Raw genomic sequence first — 24,988 nt, 5'->3', positions numbered from 1 at the left:
GTGAGCCACTCCCTCACAGTTTGGAAGTGATTGCTGTTGACTTGTAAAATCAAGGCTGCCTCTTTTCTTTGCTCATGCTCATGCAACAGTATCATTTCATATTGTGGCCCCAGAAACTGTGGCATTTGAAAATCAATTTAGGAGTATGACTACCCAGAGAAGGGCCTTCTCTGCGGTGGCACCCCAATTGTGGAATTCACTCCCCAGAGAGGTTTGCCTGGCGCTGTCACTTTATTCTTTTTGGTGCCAGGCCAAAACCTTTTTATTTTCCCAAATGTTTAAGGCCTGGCTGTTTTAATTGAGGTTTTATTATTAGCTAAATTTTAGGATGTTCTGTGTGTGTGTGTGTGTGTGTGTGTGCATGTGCGCGCGCGCATGTGTGTGCATGCACGCTTTACATTTTATATTGTTAAACTGTCCTGAGACTTCAGTAATGGGACAGTCTACAAACATTTTAAATAAATAAATATTTACCATGTCAGAATCCTGAAAATCCAGGAGATGCACTGTTGTCATTAACAGCAAGAGCTTGTGTTACTGTTGCTTGAAAATGTGTCTCAGACATAGCGCCAATCAACTCTTGACTACAGCCAGGAGAGACCAGGATGGAATTGGCCTGGTGACAAGAACTCTTTTGTAATTCCCCAGCTGCCATTTGGAGTGGAGGAACTCTCAGCATCTCCACCCTGTCCTCATATTGTGGATATTTTATCTGTTAAGCTGTATGTTTCTTTCCTTCTTTCTGTAGGACAGTTATTCTGAGTGAAGGACCCTGCAAGCGCTACTAAGTGGTTATCATGGGCTTCATTGCATTTCTGAAGACCCAGTTTATAGTTCACCTCCTGATTGGGTTTGTCTTTGTCGTGAGTGGGCTCATCATTAACTTCATCCAGCTATGCACGCTAATCCTCTGGCCTATAAACAAGCAGCTTTATCGAAGAGTGAACTGTCGCCTTTCATATTCTTTGTGGAGCCGTGAGTATGCTTTCATAAAGATGCATTAAACTTGATTTGTAGTTTCTTGAGACTGTAGCTCCTCAAACTGTAGATGGCCCCCTCTTGGGAAGGGATGAGTACAATTGTGTGTGCAAAGGTTGAGATGCATCTATAGTTGTTGCTGGTGGAAGGTGAGCAAGCAGTGATTACTATTTAAATGGGGAACTTGGGTATGAACCATCTTTCTTCTTTCCCAGTCCTTGTATCTATAGGCATGGGCTATCAGACTGTGAAAGAAGTGGGTGAAGGAGGGATCCATGCAGGACCTGCTCTTTCTGGCGGTGCTTAGAGCAGTTCTGTTGAGACCAACCAGTCTCTTTTGTCCTACACAGAAGCCACTCGGCTGCGTAGTAGGAATGGTCTTTCATCCTCCCACGTAAGGCAAGCGCTGCTGGGTAAGACTGAGGTCCTGTCTGGTTCAGCATTCTGTTCCAGCCATATGACCCTGCAGAGCCCACAAACAAGTCATGAGCCCGGCACCACCCTTCCAGTTGTGTTCCCCAGCAACCAGTAAGCAGAGACATACGGCCTCCCAAACTAGACTTAATATACAACCACCATGACTGCAGCCATTGATTGTCTTAGCCTCTGCAATTTTTTAAAATCTTCTCTGAAAGCCATCCAAGTTGGTGGCCGTCACCTCACTAAGCTAAAAGTTCCGCACATTGCTTGTAACCCTTTATGCATAAGGGAATTGATAATCTAGACCAGACCATAGGTGGTGAACCTATGGCATGCGTGGCACAGTGGGCACGTGGTGCCCTCTCTGTCAGCACGTGAGCCAAGTCGCCCCAGCATTGCCACAGCAACATCGGATAACAGCACACATAGGGGCCATGCCCATGCTCGGAAAGGAGTAGCAGTGCCAGGCGTTGACATCACGAGCCATGACTCATTAGCTGCTACTCATCCGAGTTTTCGCATGGCCGGTCAGTGCGCTACCAAGGAGAGAGAGGGGGAGGGAGGGAGGGAGGGATGCTTGGACTGGCTGTGAGTTGTTTTTTCTAAACAAAGACCTCAGTTTTCAGGTTTTATTGAGGTGTTGGCACTTTGCGATAATAAGTGGGTTTTGGGTTGCAGTTTGGACACTCGGCCTCTAAAAGGTTCACCATCACTGGATTAGGGTTACAAAAACGAGGTGTCCTGGCATGATTCTGATGGTTGGAATGTGTTTAGAATGTGCAGAAATGATGAGCTGTGCAGAAACAGCTACTCAGGGAAGGCTTTTTCAAAATCCCACTATTTTCAATGGAACTTTAGCTATATGAGGGTTAGGGGTGTGCACCAGGGTAGGGTTAGGGCAGTGGTGATGAACCTGTGGCACGCAGAGCCCTCTGTCAGCATGCAAGCCAAGTTACCCCAGCATCACCCAGCAGCTGAGCATTGGATAACAGCGCACATAGGGGCCATGCCCATGCTCGGAAAGGAGTAGTAGTGCCAGGTGATGACATCACGAGCCATGACTCGTTAGCTGGGACTCGTCCAAGCTTTCACATGGCCCGTCAGTGCACTTCCAAGGATATATATATATGTGCTTGGACTGGCTGTGAGTTGTTTTTTCTAAACTAAAACCTCAGTTTTCAGGTTTTATTGTAGTGTTGGCACTTTGCTATAAATAAGTGGGTTTTCGGTTGCAGTTTGGGCACTCGGTCTCTAAAAGGTTCGCCATCACTGATCTAGACCCTTGTTAATTTTGGTTGCCCTTTTCTAACTGTGTAGGATCTTTATTGCAGTAACCAAAACTTCATAGTATCCAAAGTACGTTCACCATAGATTTGTATAAAAGCATTTTGACATTAACCATATTATTTTGGTTCCCTTCATTGTGATCCCCCAAATGACCTTTGCCTTGTTCATGCATTGGGTTAATGTTTGTATGGAGCTGTCCACTAGCAACCCCAAGATTCCTTTTGTGGACACTCCTTGCCAGCTCACTCCATCCATGTATATGTGAAGTTAGGCTGTTTTTTGCTCCAGTGTCATCTTCACACTCAGTTGCACTGAACCATATTTGCCATTTCAATGCCCATTCCTTCAACTGGGAGATACAGATAGCGGAGGAGTAACCATGTCAGTGTGGAAAACACACACATAATAGACTTGCACATCTTAAAGACTAACCAGTATCTAAATTTGTTCTTTACTGCAACAGGCATCTCGGTTCTTTATCTGAAAAATAATTAAGGAACAAACAAACCCTGCAAGCATTTCCCCCCCCACCCCACTTGCTCCATTGTGTTGCTCCAATGCTATGCGTTAGATACATTTGACTAGATTGCCCCAGCAGCAAGTTAGAGCACAATCCTATACACGTTAGAAGGAAAAAGCACTGCAACTCCCAATATTCCCTAGCCAGGACTAATTACTGAGGCCACTGCTCCTCAACTTTCCCATCCTTCAGCCATTTCCCTGGCCCTTTCTGCCTTACGGTATTGGTATATGCCTTGTCCTCTTTTTTTGAGCAGAGTTGCCTCCAGCATCCATATTTTGAAAAAGCAGTGTGTGTGTGCGCGCGCGTGCGCAATCATATAATTATTTTTCTTTCTGGTTATGGCTGGATGTTAGAAAATTAGTTGAAATGGCACAGTCAGCTTAATGTAATCAACCCGTTCTCAGATTCAAGTCCTTTAGGGTGCAATCCTATGCTTGTTTAAACAGAAAAATGTCCTACAGCTCCTGACATTCCTTAGTGGACATGTTTCTGTCTAAAAGCACACAAGATTGCACCTTTAATGTGCTTCTCTTGTCTAGAGAGTGAAAGTCAGGCATGCCCTCTTCTTGGTAACTCTGTTTCTGTTGCTTACAGTGAGAATTTACTGCTATGGCAAGGATACCTCTGCAATGAATAACAGGACAATATCCATGTCTTCTTAAAGCTCCTTTTCAAGGTGGATTTTTCAGTTTAGCAGTTGGTATGGGGATGAGGGACAGAACTTACAGGCAAAGAGGACAGTGCATTTCAAATTTATTAGCTGGCAGTTTAGCGAAGCACAGGATAGCTGTCAGGTGAGCTTTTATTGCAATGAAGTAAGTTGCTAGTTTGAGCTTGTTGCAGGATGAACAAAGGGCAATATCCTAGTAAGATAACCCATCTTTGGTATGTCAGCATAGATTCAGTCTGGTGACACAATCTCAAGTACAAGAACTCTTATTTCTGTATAGACTCAGAATTGTACTGGAAATGGTGTCAAATCAATAGAGTTCAAGATGTAAGATTTTTGTACACTTGTTTTTAAAAAGAGGGAACCTGGACATTTTGCTTACAATTTTATTTTTAAACTGCATTTTCTAGTCATGCTTTTAGCAAAAAAAAAGTACAATTTATCTCATATATACATATGGATATGTTAGTGTGCCTAGATATCAAGCTATTAAATCAGGTTTTGTCTTGGGACTGATTCACACATAGTACATCACTCGGTATAAGATGTCACTTGAGGACCTGCAGCTGAGCTTGTGAAGTACCAAGCATTTCATTTAGGAGATATGCCTTGTTGATGGTGGCCCCTGGTGACCATTTTGTACATGATGGAGTTCAAACTGGCCTCTTTAGACAGAGATTTCCTTTCCAGAGTGCGTAACTGTATTACTATATATATATATATATATATATATATATATATATATATATATATTAATTTTTAAAGGAGCATCATATAAATGGCACAGAGTTTTTTAAAAGAAATAAAATATGATAATTTGATGAAGTAATTTTGGAACCTGAAGCCTTTGCCTCGCTAGGGGATGCCAACCATGTGGAAGTCATTCACAGACTCAGTCCCTTGGGAGATTTCAGTCTCTCTCTGAGTAGCTCTTAACTAAAATTATCAATGCTGCAATTGTCTGAAAAGCTCCTTCCTGTTGTAAAGTGGCATGGATGAGTCGTCTGACTTCCTGCATAGAGAAAACACTTCGCTGCATATTTAATTCATGAGGAGGATCTATATTCCAACCTTATTCATTCTCACTAGCTTCAGATGAGCTCTACTTTTTAATAGCTCGACATATTTGGTTTTTACTGCTACTAGCAACAAAAATACAAAAAAACCCCCAAATGTCTGTTGTAAGGGTCTATTTATTGCAGCCTAGGAAATTGTGGAGTTGGACCTTGCTACTCTTCTTTGTGCATTCAGTTTTAAAGAGAATCCATGACATTGTTCACTGGGCAGTTCATATATCACACTAAGCTACCCTGTAAATAAGCAATCATGGGTGGGTGGGTTGGTTGGTTGCTGAATAGCCCACAATCCTTCCAACAGACAATTGGTGTAGCCATGACTTGTTCTCCCATTCTGTCCCCCCCTTAATCTTTGCAAGAACTCTGTTTCCTTGGTGCCTAATTCAGCACCCATTTTGCAATTGGTCCACTGAGATTCCCAGCCATTAAGGGAAACCCTTCCCTCCCCCACATCGGATCACCAAATTGATCTTACATTATGAACATAAGAATGCATTCACCAGCACTTCCCCCTCTGGGGAATTTGAACCTTGATATTAGCTCAGTATACTAGTATTTCTTTCTTGTCAACATCCTGTTCAATTTCATCATCCATTCAGATCTTATCTTTATTGTAGACAGGTGTGTGTGTATTTAACATTTATTGGTAAAAAACAGCTATGTTATGCAACTCTCAAACTTCAAGAACCTCCCCCGCCCCCGCTACCAAAATGGTTTGAGAAACTGTGGTTCTTTAATCCTTTGACTGTAGGGCCAAGCTGTGTGGTTCTTGAAACCCCTAGTACTGAAAACTAAAAGCCTTGCTAAAAGCGAAATCATTCCATTTTAGGCCTTGTAATCAGCAAAGCTAAAGCTATTAAAATATAAAAATTTAAAAGCATTTAAAGTTGGGATACTTGAAGGTTGAATCCATCAGCACTGTACTATAAATGATGTCTACTTACTATTGAAACATACGCTCTGGCTGGCAAATTCTTGTAGAATAGAATTGTTTATAAATTATACACTTCTGTGCCTTTGCATCTCTCCTACTTCTGAAGCACAGTATTAAGAGTAAAATGCTCTGGAAAAGTGTATCTGGAGCCATCCTCAGATTGTAATTCTTTTTGGTTTAGGAGTCAGTTTTGGCCATAGCTTTTAAGAAAGTACTAATAAATGCAATGTCTTGGGTTTTTAGTTGCATGGTAAACCAGGATCCTGGTTTTATTTGTTTTTCCTTCAAGCACTGGTGAAGTTAGTGCTTCAGGCTGTAAGCATTTCTCTGGACCTCATTTTCTGCTCTGTTCTTTGCTCCCTACAGCTATTTTGTGTGGTAGAAACTGTCAGAAAGGATGGAGGATCTCAGTCTAAAGGTCTTTTAGGCTGCCCAGAGCAGCCACAAGGCTTCCTCCTTATGCAACACACAGACACAGAGATGGAGATTTCCATGGTCTGTTACAATTTGGGCAGCTTTATTTGGAGGCCTGTATTTCAGAGAAAGAACAGCTAAGATTGCTGTTTTCTGCCTTCATTTGTGTGATGGGCTATAATTTAAACTCATACAGCAGCAGAAAGGGATCAATATACTCAGCAGTGCTTTTAAGCCTGCAGAGATTTCCAGAAATGCCACTTCGGGTTTTCCTTAGTGTTTTAGGCTGCCGCCTTTTATGAATGGTACAGGTTTAAAGCAATCTCAGGATGTTCTGCTGCTGAGTGGCTCCCGGGTTTGGCACTGATGTAAATGCTGCTGATTAAGCAACAAGGGAGGGAATCCACTGTGCGATTTGCCAACCTTCGTCCTTCAGATTTTGAAATCAGGTTTCCAACCCTTGGATGCCCAGCCTGAGCTACAATAGATATTGCTGAATTACTTGCAGGGGAAATTTCTGGAGAGCGAATGGGGAAAGCAGCCTACAATCCCATCTACCACTCCCAAATGTTCAGCTATGGTGACAGTGTTCTTTTGCCATCAGACAGACACACACACACACACACACACACACACACACACACAACCACTGGAAATTGACTAAAGCTTGTATTGCAAGCGCTTTTGAAAAATGATACTCTTCATGTTGGAGGGAAATAGAGTGGCTATTTCATTTGGCACTGAAAAGTGTACTGAAACTTTGACCAATCTGACTTAAACTTTCTGTGCCCCACGAAGCTTAGAAAACTTGCTATCTTTAGCAGTACAGCTGTGACTCTAAAAATATTTTGAAGAAAATGGTGCACTCTAATAAATAGTAGCTTGCATATGAAAAATGACTTGCTTTTGCCCTTGCAAATAAAGTAGTTGCACCATTGGCAGCAACTGCAAGAAAATGAGTCAAAAGGGAGGCCCATCTGGGAAAGGACTACAATATATGATGAAATGTTCTGGTTAATCTATTTTGTTTTTATTTCCTTTGATATAGAGTTAGTGATGTTGCTGGAATGGTGGTCTGGTACAGAATGCACCTTATTTTCAGATGAGGCTACAGTCAGTAAGTTTGGAAAAGAACATGTTATCATCATCCTGAACCACAACTTTGAAATTGATTTTTTGTGTGGCTGGACTATGACAGAGCGCTTTGGCGTGTTGGGGGTAAGTGGTTGAAGCCTTGAACATTCTTGTTTGCCTGGTGCATAATATTTTTTTTAATTTGGGGGATGGATTTTTTTTCAACTTGAGAGAAATAGGTAGTTGGTTTGTTGTTTTTTAAATGTTCCCAGTGGCTAAAGTTATTTCCTACCAACAGCAAAAGTAGAATTTTTATAATTTCAAAATTGAAGTGTCAATGTGGTATAGTAATAAAAGCAGGAATAGGAGAACTAGTATCTGTCAGATGCTCAGGGCTATTGCTCACATAATTGCTGGCTATTGCCCATGCAGGCTAGGACTTATGGGAGTTGTAGTCTGAAACGTCAGAGAGCAGCAGGACTCATGGTTAAGGAGTGTCCCACTAGTGTTGGAGGGAACCAGGTTTAAATCACCACTTAATCATATAGGTCACTCGATAACCTTAGACCAACAGCTGTCTCTCAGCTTAAAACCTATTTCACAGGGTTGTTAGGATAAAATGGGAGAGCTGTGTATGTTGCTTGAACATGTTGGAAGAAAGGTAAGATATAAATATAATAAATGCATTACTTGTACCTTCCAGAAACTCATTTCAGAACATAGTTGAAAATGGCATTATGTGTACATGCTACGTTGCATTTAAACAAAGTAAAGCTATTTTATGGTATTTCTTTCAGAGTTCAAAAGTTCTAGCTAAAAAAGAACTGTTATATGTGCCCTTGATTGGCTGGACATGGTACTTCCTGGAGATTGTTTTCTGCAAAAGGAAATGGGAGGAAGATCGAGACACAGTCATTAAAGGGCTAAAGCGACTGTCGGATTATCCAGAGTATATGTGGGTAAGTGAAGATTTGCGCAGCATTTCTTCTCCACTTTGAATAGGATGATGATCAGTGCAGTCTTATGTGTATGCATGTTGTCATACTATGTCTGTGGTAGTGAAGATACACTGAGTGCACTTCTGGGGCAGAGCTGTTGGTATTCCTCCAGGAGCATCCCTTCAGGCAGGAAGCACAGGAAGAGCCTCTGAAGAGTCTGCTCCTTTATAACCTGGAGATTCTTGCTTGGATTACTTTGATCTCTAACAGCCTCTGGGTATCCTGCAGTCCTCCTTTTGTTGCAGAGGTTTCTGAATTCAGATCCTGGGTCAGAACAATCTTCTAATGGTAGCCACACAGATGTAATAAAACCTTTATCTGAATGGTAATGCAGATGTTTCTCCCTCTTGTTCTGTGTCACAGTTTCTCCTGTATTGTGAAGGAACTCGTTTTACAGAGACCAAGCATCGCATCAGCATGGAGGTGGCAGCTTCTAAGGGATTACCTAAACTCAAATATCACCTGTTGCCCAGAACCAAAGGTTTCACTACTGCTGTCCAGTGTCTCAGGGGAACAGGTACCTAGTCCCTTGGCCTTACTTCCACTGTTTATTAATAATTATTCTTTAGCATGGCTGTTGCTGTTGGTCACTAGATTTTTTTAAAATACTGGATCTCTATTGATGCTGACATTTTAAACTGCTAGATTTGATTTTGGTAAATAAGCTTAATACATCGAGTTCTTCTTTTGAATTCAGAGAAATTAATAATGCTACTTAGCACTTCACGTTTCTAAAGTGGTGTGCAAACATTGCCTAATTAACGCTCCCAGCATGCATGTGAGGTATAAGTTTGTGTTTTGCCACACAGATGATGGTGTTAATAGGACAGATGGCTGGTTAAATTTAATTGATGGGTTACACACTTGCCTATGTCACCAGCTAGACACATCAAAGCAATGTAGTAGATGTTGCGGTGAAAAGGGTCTAGGAACAAAACTGAACCCAGTCTCTCTTGATAGAAATTTAATCATATTTTAATACCATTCCTCATCTTTCAAGATGTTACAAAAGTAGGTTTTTGAAACATCCAGTGGTGATTCCAGAGCCTTCCTTTGCCATCCAGAGAAATTCAGTGTGATTTTTCTGGTGGAAATCAGGAAAAGTGTCGAACTCCTACTTAAGTGCTTGAATCCTGTTGATTCCAGGGGCAGTTTAAACACGCAGAGTTTCCATGGGTTGTGTTTAATGTGTGAGAGACCCTTGCATCAAATAAAGACAAGAGTGTTGAATCTGAATGAGGAACACTGCAGATGGCCCTGCCCAAATGTTCCGGTCCCCACACTGCAAAAAAGCATTGCCCTGTCAAAACTGCCTTTTAAAGTGGGGCTAACTAGTTGTCAAAACTCCTTTCCTCCAGAAAAAGAGAGTGGGGTGCACTTTTGTATTTTCCTGAGCATCTTGAGAATAAGTACAAAATATGGCTTACCCTGAAGATGGTTAGGCCAAAAAAACCTGATGAGGATCTCATTGGGAAAGGAGTGTAAATCTCACCATCTCCTTTTTACAAGCAAAGACAGCCATGCCTTTCTGTTTTGACAGGTGTCAAGAGAAAGCAAAAAGCCTATTTGGAGCTTCTTTGAGTTAATGCTGTACTTGGGCAGCTGTCATCCCCCCAGGACATTGACCCATTCAAGCCTTCACATTTCTGCACTCACAGAACTGCCCAGCTGTGCAAGTGCAGCTGAGTCTCTTATCAAAGACTCCAGACCAAACTTAGCAATCCTGGTATAAGAGGGGAAGTCCTCTTATGGATCAGCAACTGATGAAAGACCAGAAAGCAGGGGGTTGTACTAGGACAACTGCTTTTCAGCATATTCCTCAATGAGCCAGTGTGGTGTAGTGGTTAAGAGCGTGGGACTGGGACTCAGACGATCTGGGTTCTAGTCCCCGCTCGGCCATGGAGCCAACTGGGTGACTTTGGGCCAGTCACAGACTCTCAGCCCAACCTACCTCACAGGGTTGTTGTTGTGGGGATAAGATGGAGGAGGAGAATGATGTAAGCTGCCTTGAGCCCTTTGTAGGAAAAAGGCAGGATATAAATCGAAAAATAAATAAATAAATAAATAAAATGAGCTGCAATTAGGAATGAGTAGTGAAGTGGCTCATTCTCAGTGTTTGCGGATGACATCAAACTATTTGGGTGATTAAAACGCAAAGGGATTGTGAAGCACTCCAGAGCTGGCATCAAAGTGGAAATGCAGTTCAATGTACGCGCATGTAAAACCATGCTCGCTAGGAGAAAAAATCCCAAATTCAGGGTGAAGTGGATGGGATGTGAGCTAGCAGTGTCTGACCAAGAAAGAATTCCTGGGTTTGTGGGGGAAAGCTAAGTGGAATGAAAATGTTGACCCAGTGTGCATTTGCTGCAGAAAAGGCAATCTGCACATTAGCATAATTAGGAAAGGAACTAAAAGGGAAACTTCCAGCATCATGCTGCCCTCATACAACTCTGTGGTGTGACAACATATAGAATTCGGAGCTGGTCACTGCATTAAAAAAGAATACTGTAGAGCTGGAAGGATTATATCAGCTGAGATTGATTAATGGGGGGGTGAGGGGGAAAGTAAGTGGGGGGAGAAAAAATAGAGCCACATAATTATTCAAGATATGGAAAGGGGGAAGAGGGAGACCTTTTTTGTTTCTCTTATAATACTACACACACACACACATACAGGACAGATAAGAGAAAGTACCTCTTCACACAGTTCATACTTCACTTCTGTGAGATGGCCACCAATTTCAATGGATTTAAAGGGAGAAGGCTATATCTGTCTTCTAGTCTTGATGAGTACAGGGGGTCTCTGGTCAGACAGGCAGTATGCCTGCGTGCACCAGTTGTTGGGAACTTCGGCAGGAGGGGGCTGTTGCATTCATATCTCGCTTGTGGGGAAAGCTGGTTGGCCGCTGGACTAGATGGACCTTGTTCTAATGTAATAATTAAAAAGACAGAATTCTTGCAGTCTGAACACTGAAATGATGATGATGTAATTTTGCTTGCAACAGTTTCCGCAGTTTATGATGTGACATTAAACTTCAGAGGAAACAAGAACCCATCCCTACTAGGAATCCTTTATGGAAAGAAATACGAAGCAGACATGTGTGTCAGGTGAGCATGTACACATGAGATATATTTGTGAGTTGTCCTTGTGTCACAGTGGTGAAGCAGCCAATTTTACTAGTGTTTTCCTTCCTTTCTACCCCATTCCTGATCAGCAGAGAGATAGATTCTTCTGCTTTACAGAGGTTTCAGAAGAGTTTCATTTCACTATTAGAACGGGAGCACAAAAGGTCATGAGTTCTTTCAAACAGTAATTTGCTTTTTCTGCATTTAGTTTGATCACTGGGAGTACATTCTGTGGAGCTCCATAAGTACATTATGCCAAGCACCACCTCTTCAAAAATGGATAAATAGCAAGTTATAGTCCAATCTCATTAAGTGATAGCCATCAATATATTCTAGGCAAAGTCTGGCTTGGAGTCCTGGGATGTATTTTTTGGGACTTTTCTTGACTAGGCCTGCTGTTGAACAGTATGAATTGGTGACTGCCCTTCTCCATTTTTAATTTTTTAATTTCAGAAGAATTGCAGAAATTATTTCCAGCTGTGTCAATTGCAGCCCTGTTTAAAACGGGTCTTTCTTCACAGTGAATAAAAGCTTTGTCATTTCCATTGGTGCTTGTGATGATGTCTACAGCCATCCTAGGAAAGACAAACAATCTAGATCAGAACCAGGGTCTGATCTAAAGTCTAAGGGTCTTATAGAGGTTTGGTGTCCCCAGTGTGGTCCACAGAACACTCTTTCTATGGCCTACATAAATTAGTGGAATATCTCCCCATTTGGCAAGGAAAGAACATGGCGTAGTGATTACAGCGTGCAAAAGATCCTTGTCTCTGTTCTTGGCTTCTTTGGGTAAGACCAGGAAAGACCAGTCTGGATCAATGGAGAGCTGTTGCAAGTCACTGCAGGCCAGTCTTTCCCAGCCTGAAATTCTCCAAATGTGTTGGACTGCAATTCCCATCATTTGCAAATATACCAGTCTATGCTGGGTGGGATGGTGGGAGTTGTAGTCCAGCATATCTGCAGGGAACTGGGTTAGGGAAGCTGTTGTAGACAATACTAAGCCATAAATGGACCAATACCCCGACTGTGATAAGGCTAATTCCTGTCATGTTCAAACCAATGCCCTTATGTGACATTATTCTATAGATAAAGGTCTGGAGCAGCTAATTTCTAAAGTGTAAAAGAACCGATGTGGTATAGCTATCATTTTCCAACAACACAACCTTTGATGTAGCCACTGTCACTACATCACGTACCTGAATGACATGGATCTCTTCATTAACTTTTTCAAGTGTCTGAGGTCCCTGATACAAGATGTGAACTTCTGACCTTTAACATTTACTTGGGTGAAAGAAAGGAAACTGTGCACACACTAGATGTCTCCAGCTTGGCCAATTTATTATGGCATCACCTGCCTCATTCACTGAATTTTTCAGGGATTCATATGATGCTATCCACTTGTAGCACTTTCTTTCCCCCCCACTACATCTGTGTTGGTCTACAACCATAATAAATTGAGTGACTGATTCCCCACCATGTCTTCCATAAATACCAGAATAAAACCTGAAGAATCTCCAGCCTGAGTTGGATGTGGGAGGGATTGCATTGCAGTGGTTCAGCTGCTACTTGGATGGCCAGATCCAGAAGGTGGTGCTTCTATATATTGCCTGATCATATGGATTCTTCAGCATGGGGTTCCATAGAAGTTGGTTTAGTTCTCCATGTTATGTAACATAGACACAAAACTGCTGAGTGGCGAGTGTGTTGTTGTCAGTAAACTGAGGACATGCAGCTCTATTTCTCCTTTTGATCTCCTGCAGGTGAGACTGTGGTTATGCTTAGCAGGTGCCTGACTATGAGAAGGCAGGGGCTCACCAACTGAAACTCAGTCCAGACAAGACTACAGTGTTGTTAGTGGGTGGTTTATCAGACCAGATGGAGGGAGTTCAGCATGTTCTGGATGGGTTTGCACTCCCCTTTAAGGAGCAGGTTTGTAGTTTTGAGGTCCTCCTTGAACTGTCTTTGTCACTTGAGTCCCAGGTGGCCCAAGTGGGTAGGAGTGCCTTCCACTATCTCTGGTTGGTGGCCCACCTACACCCCTGTTTGGACAGAGATAGTCTGGTTTCAGTAAGTATGCCCTGGCGATAAACTGGAGTACGGCAATGCAGTCTGTGGGGCTGCCCATGAAGGCTGTTAAAAGATGCCTTTTGTGCAACATCTAGCAGCTGGACTAATAACCAGGACCAGTAGGTCTAAATACATAAGACCAGCTCTGGCTCACTGTGCTTCCAAACCCAATAAAGGTGCTGCTTTTAACCTATAAAGCCGTACTTGGCTTAGGACGGCAATACTTGATGGAGTGCTTCTCCCAGTTGCATCCAACCTGGGCATTACAGTCAACATCAGAGGCCTTTCTCCAAGTGCCAACCCTGAGGGGTACCCAGCAGCAGCAAAGGGGAGAGCCTTCTCTGTGGCACCACCCTGACTGTAGAATGGTCTCCCCACTAAAGACCTGTCTGTGGAAAACTTTGAAGCACTGGGTTAAGGCAGCCCTCTCTGCTGAGGCATTTAAAGATGTCCCAGAATATTAAAGAGCTTGATGGAAGTATCCAAATCAGGTGTTTCAAGAAGTTTGCTTGGTATTTATCGGATATTGTTTTAGCTGCTACATGGTTTTAAATTGTGTATTTGGGGAATTTTTATGCTGTTTTATCAAATTGTCTTGCTTTTTAAACTTTTGTAAGTGGCCCAGAGAGCTTCTACAAGTGGATGGTATAGAAATGAAATGGGGTGCAATGAAGGAGGAAGTTAGAGAACAGATGCACATAACCTTTTGAATGATGGGGCCAGGAGTCCTCTGTCTGCAAGGCTGCTCTACTTTAACATTTGTAATTAGCTGAATTTTCCTTTCTGGAGAAAGCAAAGGCTATTCTTTATGCAGTCATAATAATATGAGGAATGCTTGTGACATAGTCTGCATATTGTTGCTCTGGGCACCCTCCGGTGGCAAGTTCACTGCAGGGAAGCAACAATGCAGGCTTTTCAGTCATAGTTGTGATATTTGTGGGGAGCATAATATAGCTAGTTAGATAGGGAGCTGCACAGAAGCGGGATCATTACCTATTTGGGCCATATTATATCTTTGCACATGTGGCTATTTGGATTCAGTGTGGCTATTCTGCAAGTAAAATATTTCCTGGTTTTCTGTTTTTTAAATTATTATTATTATAACATTTCTATGCCGCCCCTTGCCGAAGCCTCGGGGCGGCTTACAACACAATAAAATACATTGAAATACAATAGAACATAATAAATTACCACTAAATACAAAAATACAAAAAATACACTGAGATACAAACATAATAATATAAAATTAAAATTAACAGTATAAAATAAGTAAATAAAGAATATAGGAGGAGAAAAGAGAAGGAAGAAGAAGTTGCCCAGGCCAGATCATATGTTTTAACAATTGAAATGATGTTTAAATAAAAAGGTCTTTACCTGGCGCTGAAAAACCAGTAACGACGGTGCCAGGCGGACCTCTTTGGGGAGTGAATTCCATAGGTTGGGCGCCACCGCAGAGAAAGCCCTCCTCCGGGTACTTACTCTCCTAATTTCTTTCATGGAGGGTTCCCGGAGAAGGGACTCTCCCGCAGATCTCAAAGGGCGGTCGGGCATATACGGACGTAAGCGCTCGTTCAGGTAGCCAGGACCCAAGCCGTTTAGGGCTTTGTAGGTCATAATCAACACCTTGAATTGGGCCCGGGCTTCAATGGGAAGCCAGTGAAGCTGATGGAGGACTGGAGTCATGTGAGCATAACGCCCCGTCCCCGTCAGCAACCTGGCAGCTCTATTTTGCACCAATTGAAGTGTTCGGACTGTCTTCAGGGGAAGCCCCACGTAAAGCGCGTTACAGAAGTCTAGGCGGGAAGTCACCAGCGCGTGTGTCACCGTCGCCAGGCAGTCGTACTCCAGGTAGGGGCGCAGCTGATTAATCAGCCGAAGCTGAAGGAAGGTGCTCCTCACCACCGCTGTCACCTGAGCTTCCAAAGAAAGCTCCGGGTCGAGGAGTACTCCTAAGCTGGGGAAGTACCAAGCAGTTCCATTCAGTTCTGTACAATCTTTGCAAAGTTCCTACATAACTCTGAATAATAGTGCAGTCCTATGCATATTAGATAAGTTCCACTGTGTTCAAAGCATTTTACTCCCAGGTAAATATACATAGGGTGACAGCCTAAATAAACCTTTTGTAGTGCTAATTTTGCAAACAGAATCTCACAAAGCCTCTGCAGAATGTTTGGCAGAGCAGCAGTTCCATTTTCCTCCATAGTCCAGGTCTGCCAAGAATGTTTCCCGTGCAGGACCTGCCAAAATGAATCAGCATTACAGCAGATGCAGGACTTTATTGTGCATTGTGCCATCGCTGTCTCAGCTGTTCAGAGTTTTTGTTGCAGAGGTAGTTTTGTAGCAGCCTTCCCCAAAATGGTGTTCTTCAGATGTCTGAACTGCGGCTCCCACCACCACTCAGTACCATCCGCGCTGCCTGGAGGATTGTGGTTCAAAACATCTGGTGGGAACCACTTTGGTGAAAACTTATTTGTAGTGCTTCCCTACTTCTGATGTTGGGGCAGCTCAAGTTTCATCATGTCATGATGGATGACGTTCCAGTAGTACAGGGCACTGGAAAGTGCTCACATGGGATGAGGAAAAGCCTCTTCAGGTGTTCTAAACCTGCACAGGGTACACACATTAAAAGGAGGGAAGGCTCCAGCTCTATCCCTCCCCTTTGTCATATGTCACCCCTCTGTGTGCACCTGTCTGAAATGGGCAGCCTCCTCACTCCATGGGGGCTCATCAGAGTTCCAGATTGCAAGGCAAGCTGCCACAGGGAAAGATGCTTCCCTTCTTCAAGCAGGGCGATGAAAGAGGCAAAGGGAAGGGTGGGGCAAGGTGCTCCCTCCTTTCGTGTGCTTGCCCTGTTCTCACCTGAACAGGACTGCAGTCGTTGTCATGGCAGTGATAATGCACAACATTTGTACAGTGCTTTCAAGTGTTCAACGCACTTCATAACAATCCTGTACAGTGTCAGTATTAATCTCCGAGTTGCAGGTGGGGTGGGAGGCACTGAGGCTGGAAGAAAGTGGCTTGGCTAAAGCCATGAAGTTGGTTCTTGATGAGGCAACATCTGAGCCAGAGGCTTCCTGATTTGCAGCTCAGTCTTTTAGCCACCACGCTATACCTTTTCAGGCTAGCCGAGTTAGTTGAATGAATGGAAGATGGGTTGCTTACAGCGGGTGGAGAGATGAAATCTCAGCTGGTGGCCTGGAATTCAACGAGTGTAGATTCATGCTAATTTCTAAAAAGAGATGTTCTCAGTAAATATTGCAGCCTCCTCCCAACACTTCAGTGGGTCAAGCTTTATGTCGATGAATATTCAGCAATGCTGGAATGGGATTTGCTCATCCACAAAGACACTCTTTTTATGATTACTTGCCATAAAGCAGGATTGAAGATGTGCACGAAGTAGAATCTGCTCACACTGAGTGGCAATTGGAAATGCAGCAGTGATGTAACACAAATGCTTTCTTTTAAAGGTGTACTGTAGCTGTTTATGACACAGATGTGCATTCTTCACATTGTTCATAGGGATATATAGGCAGGTATTCTGGGCAGGAAAAATGAGAACATTTGAACAAATTCTTGTGTTTACAATTTCCTGATCATTTGCATTAAATAGTAAAATATCACTATTTGCATTAAATAGTACAGATGTGCTATTTCTAGCTTTGTAGTGTAGAAGCTATAATTCACATATTGTGCTTATTTTCTAATAAAAAACTCTATTTGACTTCTTTTAAAAAAAACTAGGAGGTTTCCTCTAGAAGATATCCCTTTAGATGAAAAGGAAGCAGCAAAATGGCTTCATACACTTTACCAGGAAAAGGTAAATAGCTTGTCTCTCTTGAAGATTTTATACAATGATATACTAATGTAATGAATTATAAGGACAGGACAGTATTGTTGACACAAGTCCCTTCTGCTTATGAAAGTAACAAGATGTAATGTGGGAAGTATGTGATGAAAACAGCACACGGTTCTTTAAGAGGTTCATGGCAACTATGGGTATGTGTGGATTGGATTGGGTTGTGGTGCTAGGTGGTAACTTTTATTCCCTATACCATTTTCCAAAACAAAGTTTCCCCATATGATAACTGCACATTTTCACCTCAGGACCTTGTTCCCATTAGATTAGCCCCCAGATGGCTGCTAGCAAATATAATGCAGGTTTTCTTCATGGGCTTAGAGGTATATCTGTATCTGTCTGTGTTTGTATCTGTCTGTCTGTCAGATCTTGATTACTGTACACTAGTCTACAGTCTTCCAGAAGTCAGGAACTCTACTTTTAAAGAGACTTTAATGTGCAGGGAGGGGAAGTTTAAGCTTCTTGTCCCCAGACACTGTATGTCTGAATGTATGTGGCGAGAAGGGTGGGTTACTGAAAAGTAGAGAGTGAGCAGAAAGTCTGTGCATGTGTGTTTTCCTGACCAACCACTCATCACTGCATATGGCTCTTGGGAGCAAAAAGGTTGCCCAGACCAGTGAGAATCCATAATTCTAACAACCAACAAAGCAGTTATAGTGGCTCAGAAGAAGGTGCTGAGAACCTTGCTGTATGAGACAGAACATCCATTCGCATGAAGTGGGAATGTTGCTAAGAAAGATGCCAATAGGCTGGACCAGGGCCAGCCCTACCATTGGGTGGTTCATGAAGTAGTTGCTTCGGGCAACAGGTGCTGGAGGTAGCAACAAGGTGATGAGGACAGGTGTACCTGCTCCGTGTGCCTAAGCTAGCTTGCCACCTTCTGGTGCAGCAGCGGATCTCACCCCAACACCAGCACTGAAAAAAGATTCTATTGCCAGTCCAAAAGCAGTTGTAAGTTTACTGCCCGCAAAAACTCTTTCTTCAGCTGCTTGTGTTAATAGGTTCGTAATTGTTGGATTGCATGAAGACATTTTGCATTTAACCACCGTCAAAAACAGTTTTAAAGGCTAGTACTTGTGTTTTGTTTTAAGAACTGTCATTACACTTGGCAGAATAAAAAAGAAGTTGCAATTTATCAAGTGCTGATTATGATTCTGTGGATAATGCAACATGTGACATCAATGCAGATTATAACCATCAAGGAGATACTGTGTACCTTGACCCTCTGGTTGTTCTCTTTTTTTCCTCAGCTGATCCATAAATGGCATTTTGCTATTATGATTTCTGTAGCCAGTGTTCTTTCTCAGTGGTGTTGTCAAATAGTACAGAATCTAATACAGAAACGGAAAAGGTACAAGAGCAAAGCCCTTTGAATGTTGTTGTTGGTTTTTTAATTAACCATGGTGGAACACAAAATACAAATTCCTCCAACCACAACCAGTAGTGGTGGGCCATATGGGCCTATCTCTGTGACATTATTAAAATATACAGACTTCAAATCATTTGAATACAATCCTATGCATTCCCACTTTTGGAAGCTTTTCTTTCTCTCTTCAAGGACGCTTTACAAGAGAAGTATAATCAAGAGGGTATATTTCCTGGGCAGCAATTCAAACCTCCCAGAAGACCATGGACTCTCCTCAACTTTCTCTTCTGGGCTACCATTATCCTGTCTCCTCTTTTCAAATTTGGTTTTGGCATTTTTGCAAGTGGATCACCTCTTCTGATTTTAGCATTCCTGGGCTTTGTTGGAGCAGGTAATAAAACCAAAGAAGAAAAATCTGAAGTCTTCCCGTGAGATGCATGCATGAGAATTCTTTGATGCAGCCAGACACCAGTGTCCATTTCTCAGTTAATCACGTCATGTGTAGGGTAGGGGTGAAGAATGATGTTTGATGTATAAATACAGTTATAGATCACTTTCTTTCATTTGTTGGTTCTGTCTGCCTTCCTGCATTCGAACACAGTGATTGTGAGATCTGAGAAGCAGTTTCAGAAAGTTACTCAGAATCTGTTTTCATATTTAATTGGGCTCACTTTCCTAATCTATCCCCAAGAGCTAAGAGTAAATTAGCATATACAGATAATTTTATCTTCACAATAGTCCAATGATAAGTCATCCATTAATGTGCATCCTCACACAGACCTAACATAGTAGCTTCTGCTTTATGTTAATCCTTATGCTGCTGCTAATCTTTTAGGCCAGAGGTGGTGAGCAGAAGGTAGATCTGGCTCTCCTGGTAGATTTCCAAATGATTTGCAGTGGATGAGCATGCATGTTGACTCCTGATTTTTTTAGTGATAACAACACCAACGTGGCATATGCATACACCCAAGTTATTACCATAATGAGGACTGTTCAGGGTGATGAAGCAAGCATGTTTTCTTGTGGAAGTATTGTAAGCTCCATTTGGTTCTAATAATTCAGTGTGAATTCCTGAGCTCAGAAGGCTTCCATTCTAAAGCTGTCACTTTTGTACTATCATCTTGTAAGTACAGATTTTGATAATACTTTTATAAGCATAAAGGCTGTGGCTGCTGGACCTCTAGATCCTAGTAAAAATACCCAACATAGAACCATAGACTGTGATCTTTTCAGAAAGACAAACCAGTTCTTTGTATCACTGGCATTTTAGCCTTTGGAATGAACAACTTCAAAACACTTTTTAAAGTCTTCAAATTTACGGTGGCACAATGTTACAGTAGTAATGTACACCTGCTGCTCACCATTTTGTAAAAATTGGCAATGGCATGAATGGGTTTTCGCAGCACTGCCCTTTCTTATGTAACCAGCTGAGGGCTCTGGGAGCTACTTCAGTTTATCTCAAAGAATAACTCCCCACTGGAGAAATGAAAATACAAAGGTACAGTACAGAAGGAATGTGATGGGAGAAGAATCAGCAGGAGAAAGGAAAGCTGTGGCTGGATTTCTGCTAACAATGCTAAAATCTCCACCAGTACTTAAAAACAGGTAGTACCATTTTCACCAACCAGAACTCAGGAACGGACACATACCAGAGGCAGTAGAAAGCACTCTCCTTATTCCTGTTTCTGGACCTTTGATCTGTTTCAGTTTTCCTGATTTTTGCATGTGTATGCATGTACATGGACAGGGTTGAGCATTTTCTACAGTTCTGTGCACCTACAGAATCTGATGATACAAGGCTGTGGCTTTCACTGGCCAAGCAGATAGTTTTAGAACTGTCTGGGCAATGCCTGGAGAGATCGCAGAAGTGCTGGTTGCATGGTAAGTAGAGCCTGAAGTAGCTTGGCTTTCAGAATGACTTAATGCAGGGGTGAGCAACATATGGCCTGTTTTCAGACTCGAATTGCCATCAGCCCTAGCCAGTATGGCCAGCGGCGAGAGGGAGTAAGTGTTAGAGCTCAACCGCATCTGGAGGGTCATGTTGCCATCCCTGTTCTGATGGCTAGCTAGAACACAATACCTTATGTGCATGCAATATAGATGCACAGTTCCATAATTTGTATTGGTTTCAGATTTTGATTCCATTTCTAAGCATAGAATATGCACAGCCCCATACACAGAATAAGTGTATATTCTATGCATATGCATATCATGCATATACGTATCACAACTTTGCTAAATAGTGGGATAACTCCTAGTGTAACTCAGTAATCTCTTCTCTTTCTGTTTTAAAGCTTCGTTTGGAGTTCGTAGACTGATAGGAGTAACGGAAATAGAAAAGGGCTCCAGCTATGGCAACCAAGAGTTCAAGAAAAAGAAATAGTTTTACAGATGCAGTTCTGAACATATAACAAGACTATGGTATCAAATTAACTTCACTGAAAGAAAGACACTTAGAAAACTTATCTTTTTTTTCTTATTAACTGATAACTAATAATACTTGAGCCAAGACTGAAGAAATTGGAAGATTCAAGAGAAGAGAAAACAATTGACTACTTTCCTGCCTAAGGATCCCTGTATTCAGTTTTGGGAGACAAATATGGGCTAAAAACAACCTTTTTCTTTTTGCTTTCTTGTGGGTGGGAGGGGCAGCTAATGGGTAGAGCTATATGCATCTTCAGATACCTGGTTTGTCTTCAAGACTACAAACACTCGCTTAGCAAGAGAAGTTACTGAATGTTTCCTCTTGCTAAAACTAATTTAATACTTTCTTAGCAACTTTTTTAAAAAGCTAAGGCAGCATGCGTTGCAGCAAAACACCGTCTCCAATTAATTTATAGTTTTTCTTGGGAAGGAAGCCACTTGAAAAAGCTACTTCATCTTTGCAGATATTTATTTTTATTTTATTATCGAGTATCTTCCATAAGACAATGGCATTTTGATGGCAGCAGTACCTTACTGATAAGCACATATGTTCCACCTGATATTACCATAGTGAACACAATTCCAAGCCTTGTTTTTTCACCTCTTTCCCCTTATGCTGTCCCTATTAAAACTGGAACATGCTTAGCTCGATTTCCTAAATAGGTGTTGTACTTATTATTGCTTTCTTTAAACAAATGACCCTGACTGACCAGGGCTGGTCAGTCTCCTAATCTCATGAGTTTCTTCAAGGGGTACAATCCTGCTCAGAATCCCCTGCATGGCTTCTTGTGAAAAACAGCATAAAATAGCACGGGAGCCTGGAAGAGAACTGGTTCTATAAACTCTTTTCAAGGAGTAGATCTGTGGGGGGGTTTGGTACAGTATAAAGAATATTGTATCCTCTAGGGCTTAACCTTAAGTACACTTACTTGAAAGTGTTTTCTTCTAAAGATCAGATGATGTTTTTTCTGATTATGGATGTGATCTTGCATTTCTTTAGACAAAAAGAAGTCTTACAATTCCCATGACTGGCTGGGGAATGCTGGGATTTGTATAACATTTTTCCTGTCTGAACAGAGCTAGGATTGCACCATAAATGTGTCAGGGGTTAGGATGTCAGCGGCCTACGTTAGCACAGTAGATTGCCATGTAAAGCATTCACAGAAGTCATGGACTGCTTTAGGGTTGTGTGAAGGTTGCTTAAGCCTTTGCACAATCCACCTTTGCTGGGTTCGGATGACATGACAAGTCCCAATTCCAGGATGGCATACAAGGACATCACGGTTCATCATGACTTAAACAAGCTATGACCAAACCCAGTCAATCTGTTTTGGTGGGCTTTCTTTTTGTTTTAGTTTTTAACTATTTCTGGCTCCATAGCACACTGGTAGGACACAGTTTTCAGGGGAAGGCTGAAAGATTGCCTTTCAGGCACCAAGATTGCCTCTTCCTAGAAAGCCATTTGCATGAAGCAGCTTGCAATTCAACCACATGTAGATTGACATGGTGAGCCAAGCCATCTCTACACAATGACTTTTAGTGAGCAAATGGTTAGTCAGGAGGAAGCGACTTCCCTGCAGATGATCTTTCTGTGCAGCTGTCCTTAAAAGATTCTTCCAGATTGATATTTGTATATGTTTAAAAGAGGGGAAGTTCTAATTATGTGGGAGTGGCATTCACCTTTTTCCAGTGCTGGGACCATATTTTGCCATCAGCTCTGCACTAAAAACAAAAAATCCGTTCAATGATTTGCTTAAAATAAATAGAATTCAAAGCAAAATTAAGCCCTACTACTTCTTACGATGTAATATCAACGCACATGTTCTTATTTGAATATTTTAACAGATTGTATTTAATGTTTGTCTTTCTGTCTGTCTTTTTCTGTCTCGCATAACCCAGGGTAAATGTGTAATATTTTACTTTCAACATGTAACTGTTGGCAAACTTTTTATTCCCTACCCACAGAAGCTGATTTTAACAATTGTATGAACACCTTTGTTTGCAAGTTACCTCTTTGAAACATGGACAGTTCTTTGTGGGAACTGCTTATTGTTGTTTTCTCATGCACATGCCTGTTTGCTTAGGGATTGCTAAATGCACAGTTTCTGAGGCAGCCTTATGGGCCATGGTCAAATCAGCTGACATACAAGTATGATGGGGAATGGTATGTAGAAGAAATTTTCTGGTTCTGCTGCACCAGTTCTTGTTTCTGAAGAAACAAGCCATTTTTAAAATTGAATGGTTACTTGTCTTTGGAAGGAAGCACTACTGTTGCAAAAGCTGAAAGGGTTCAAGTCCGATGCATGTTTAGACAGGAACAAAGGCCTACAGCTCCCAGCATTCCACAGAGCTGTAGGACGTTTTTCTGTCTATGTGTGCATCGGGTTATTTCTTAACTGCATTAGTTTCTTTCCTTCGTGAATATACCAATACTTTTGGTTGCAGCCCATAGCATTCATGCATTTTGCTATATCTTTCCCCTAGTGTAACGTTGCTTTGTCAATCCCACAACAGACACATTTGCCTCCTAAGACAGATACAATTCTACCCTGGCTGTAAGGGCAGACAACTGTTATTACCTTCATTGGAAGTTGAACATGTGCTTCTTGCGAAGGGGACAGAATCCAACCATGACTGTCTTTTTTACTCAGTACATATTTTCTGTTTTTTTTAACATTAGACAGCTGGACAGAGAACTTTTTCTCTGTTTTCTGACCATAAGACTGGAACAAGCAGGATTCTGTGTTTTTTTTTTTTTTTTAAGTACTTGGTATATACCTCTTGTTAGAAGGTTTTTCCCCTTTTTTCTTTTCTTCAACAGATGCTGTATAAGTGCTTTTTGAAGAAGATGCTGAATATATTATAATGGCACTTAATAACATAAGCAAAGTAGCATAGCTCCCTGACTCTGGGTCACAGTTACCTGTCAGCAAGGAGTTCTGTATTGGTAAATAAAGCCAGAAATGTTAATAGAATTAAGTGGGAGGGTGGGGAACTGTGGAGGAAGAGGCTGCAAGGAAGAAAAAGTGAGCATAGAGATAATTTTTAAGTAGATGCCCATTTTCCACTTAGTGCAGATAACTCCTGCTTGAAGGTAATGGGAGTAGTGCATGTACATTATGGGGAGAAGAAGCAGATGTTTTTCTTCTGTTTTCATATCATGACATACTGATCATATTTTGTTTTGAAACCATAGTAAAGGATACACATTAATTTGTTTGTAATTCTAGAAAGACATATCAATTTTGAAGTGTACAACATTGCACAGTATAGTATATTACAGCTCATCTTTTTGGCTTGAACTTTGGTTTATCTCTTGAAATAGTTTTTTTAATATAAATATGCAGAGTGTGTATGAAAGAATATTACTGGAAATAGCAGTGTGTCTCATAAAGAATATCAAGTGGTTTGGATTCAAACAGTGAGCCTAGATTTTATACCTTACATTATTTTCTTCTGGTTTAATAGAACATAGCTTGTATATTTGACTACCAAGCCCTTTGAGAGCAATAATAAACAAAATATATCATGATCTTTCTTTTCTTTTTTCTTTTTGGTCTTCTTCATTCTTAAATTTTAACCATCGTTAGAACATGGTGCGCCTCCTTCCCATTTCCAGTGCTCCATTTGTGTTCTGATAAACTGGATTAAAATGTAAGTTTAAAATATATAGGTTGGAATCCAAAGAGTCAATTTAGGTTCAATGCAGCTTGAGTGTCCTCTTTGTGATGTTTGACCTTTTCAGCTTCATGGGCAATGCTGGGCCATCTCACAAGTTA

At 41.6% G+C, this 24,988-nt stretch overlaps 1 protein-coding gene across 1 annotated transcript in view; it reads left to right on the top strand.

Annotated features, from left to right (window-relative positions):
• AGPAT3 (1-acylglycerol-3-phosphate O-acyltransferase 3) overlaps positions 1-24,741 on the top strand; it is an 86,486-nt gene extending 61,745 nt beyond the window's left edge. Inside the window, exons 2-9 of the mRNA XM_044442493.1 lie at positions 749-975; positions 7,351-7,520; positions 8,174-8,335; positions 8,738-8,891; positions 11,379-11,481; positions 17,305-17,380; positions 18,978-19,176; positions 21,080-24,741. Of these exons, the coding sequence (XP_044298428.1) occupies positions 798-975; positions 7,351-7,520; positions 8,174-8,335; positions 8,738-8,891; positions 11,379-11,481; positions 17,305-17,380; positions 18,978-19,176; positions 21,080-21,168 (1,131 nt within the window). The 5' untranslated portion in view covers positions 749-797 and the 3' untranslated portion in view covers positions 21,169-24,741. The remainder of the gene's footprint in view (positions 1-748; positions 976-7,350; positions 7,521-8,173; positions 8,336-8,737; positions 8,892-11,378; positions 11,482-17,304; positions 17,381-18,977; positions 19,177-21,079) is intronic.
• The last annotated feature ends 247 nt before the right edge of the window (positions 24,742-24,988 follow it).

Source organism: Varanus komodoensis, unplaced genomic scaffold (assembly GCF_004798865.1).
Source record: "Varanus komodoensis strain SLA01 unplaced genomic scaffold, ASM479886v1 scaffold4, whole genome shotgun sequence".
NCBI classification, from domain to species: domain Eukaryota; kingdom Metazoa; phylum Chordata; class Lepidosauria; order Squamata; family Varanidae; genus Varanus; species Varanus komodoensis.
This window is presented reverse-complemented; position numbering and strand designations above follow the sequence as displayed.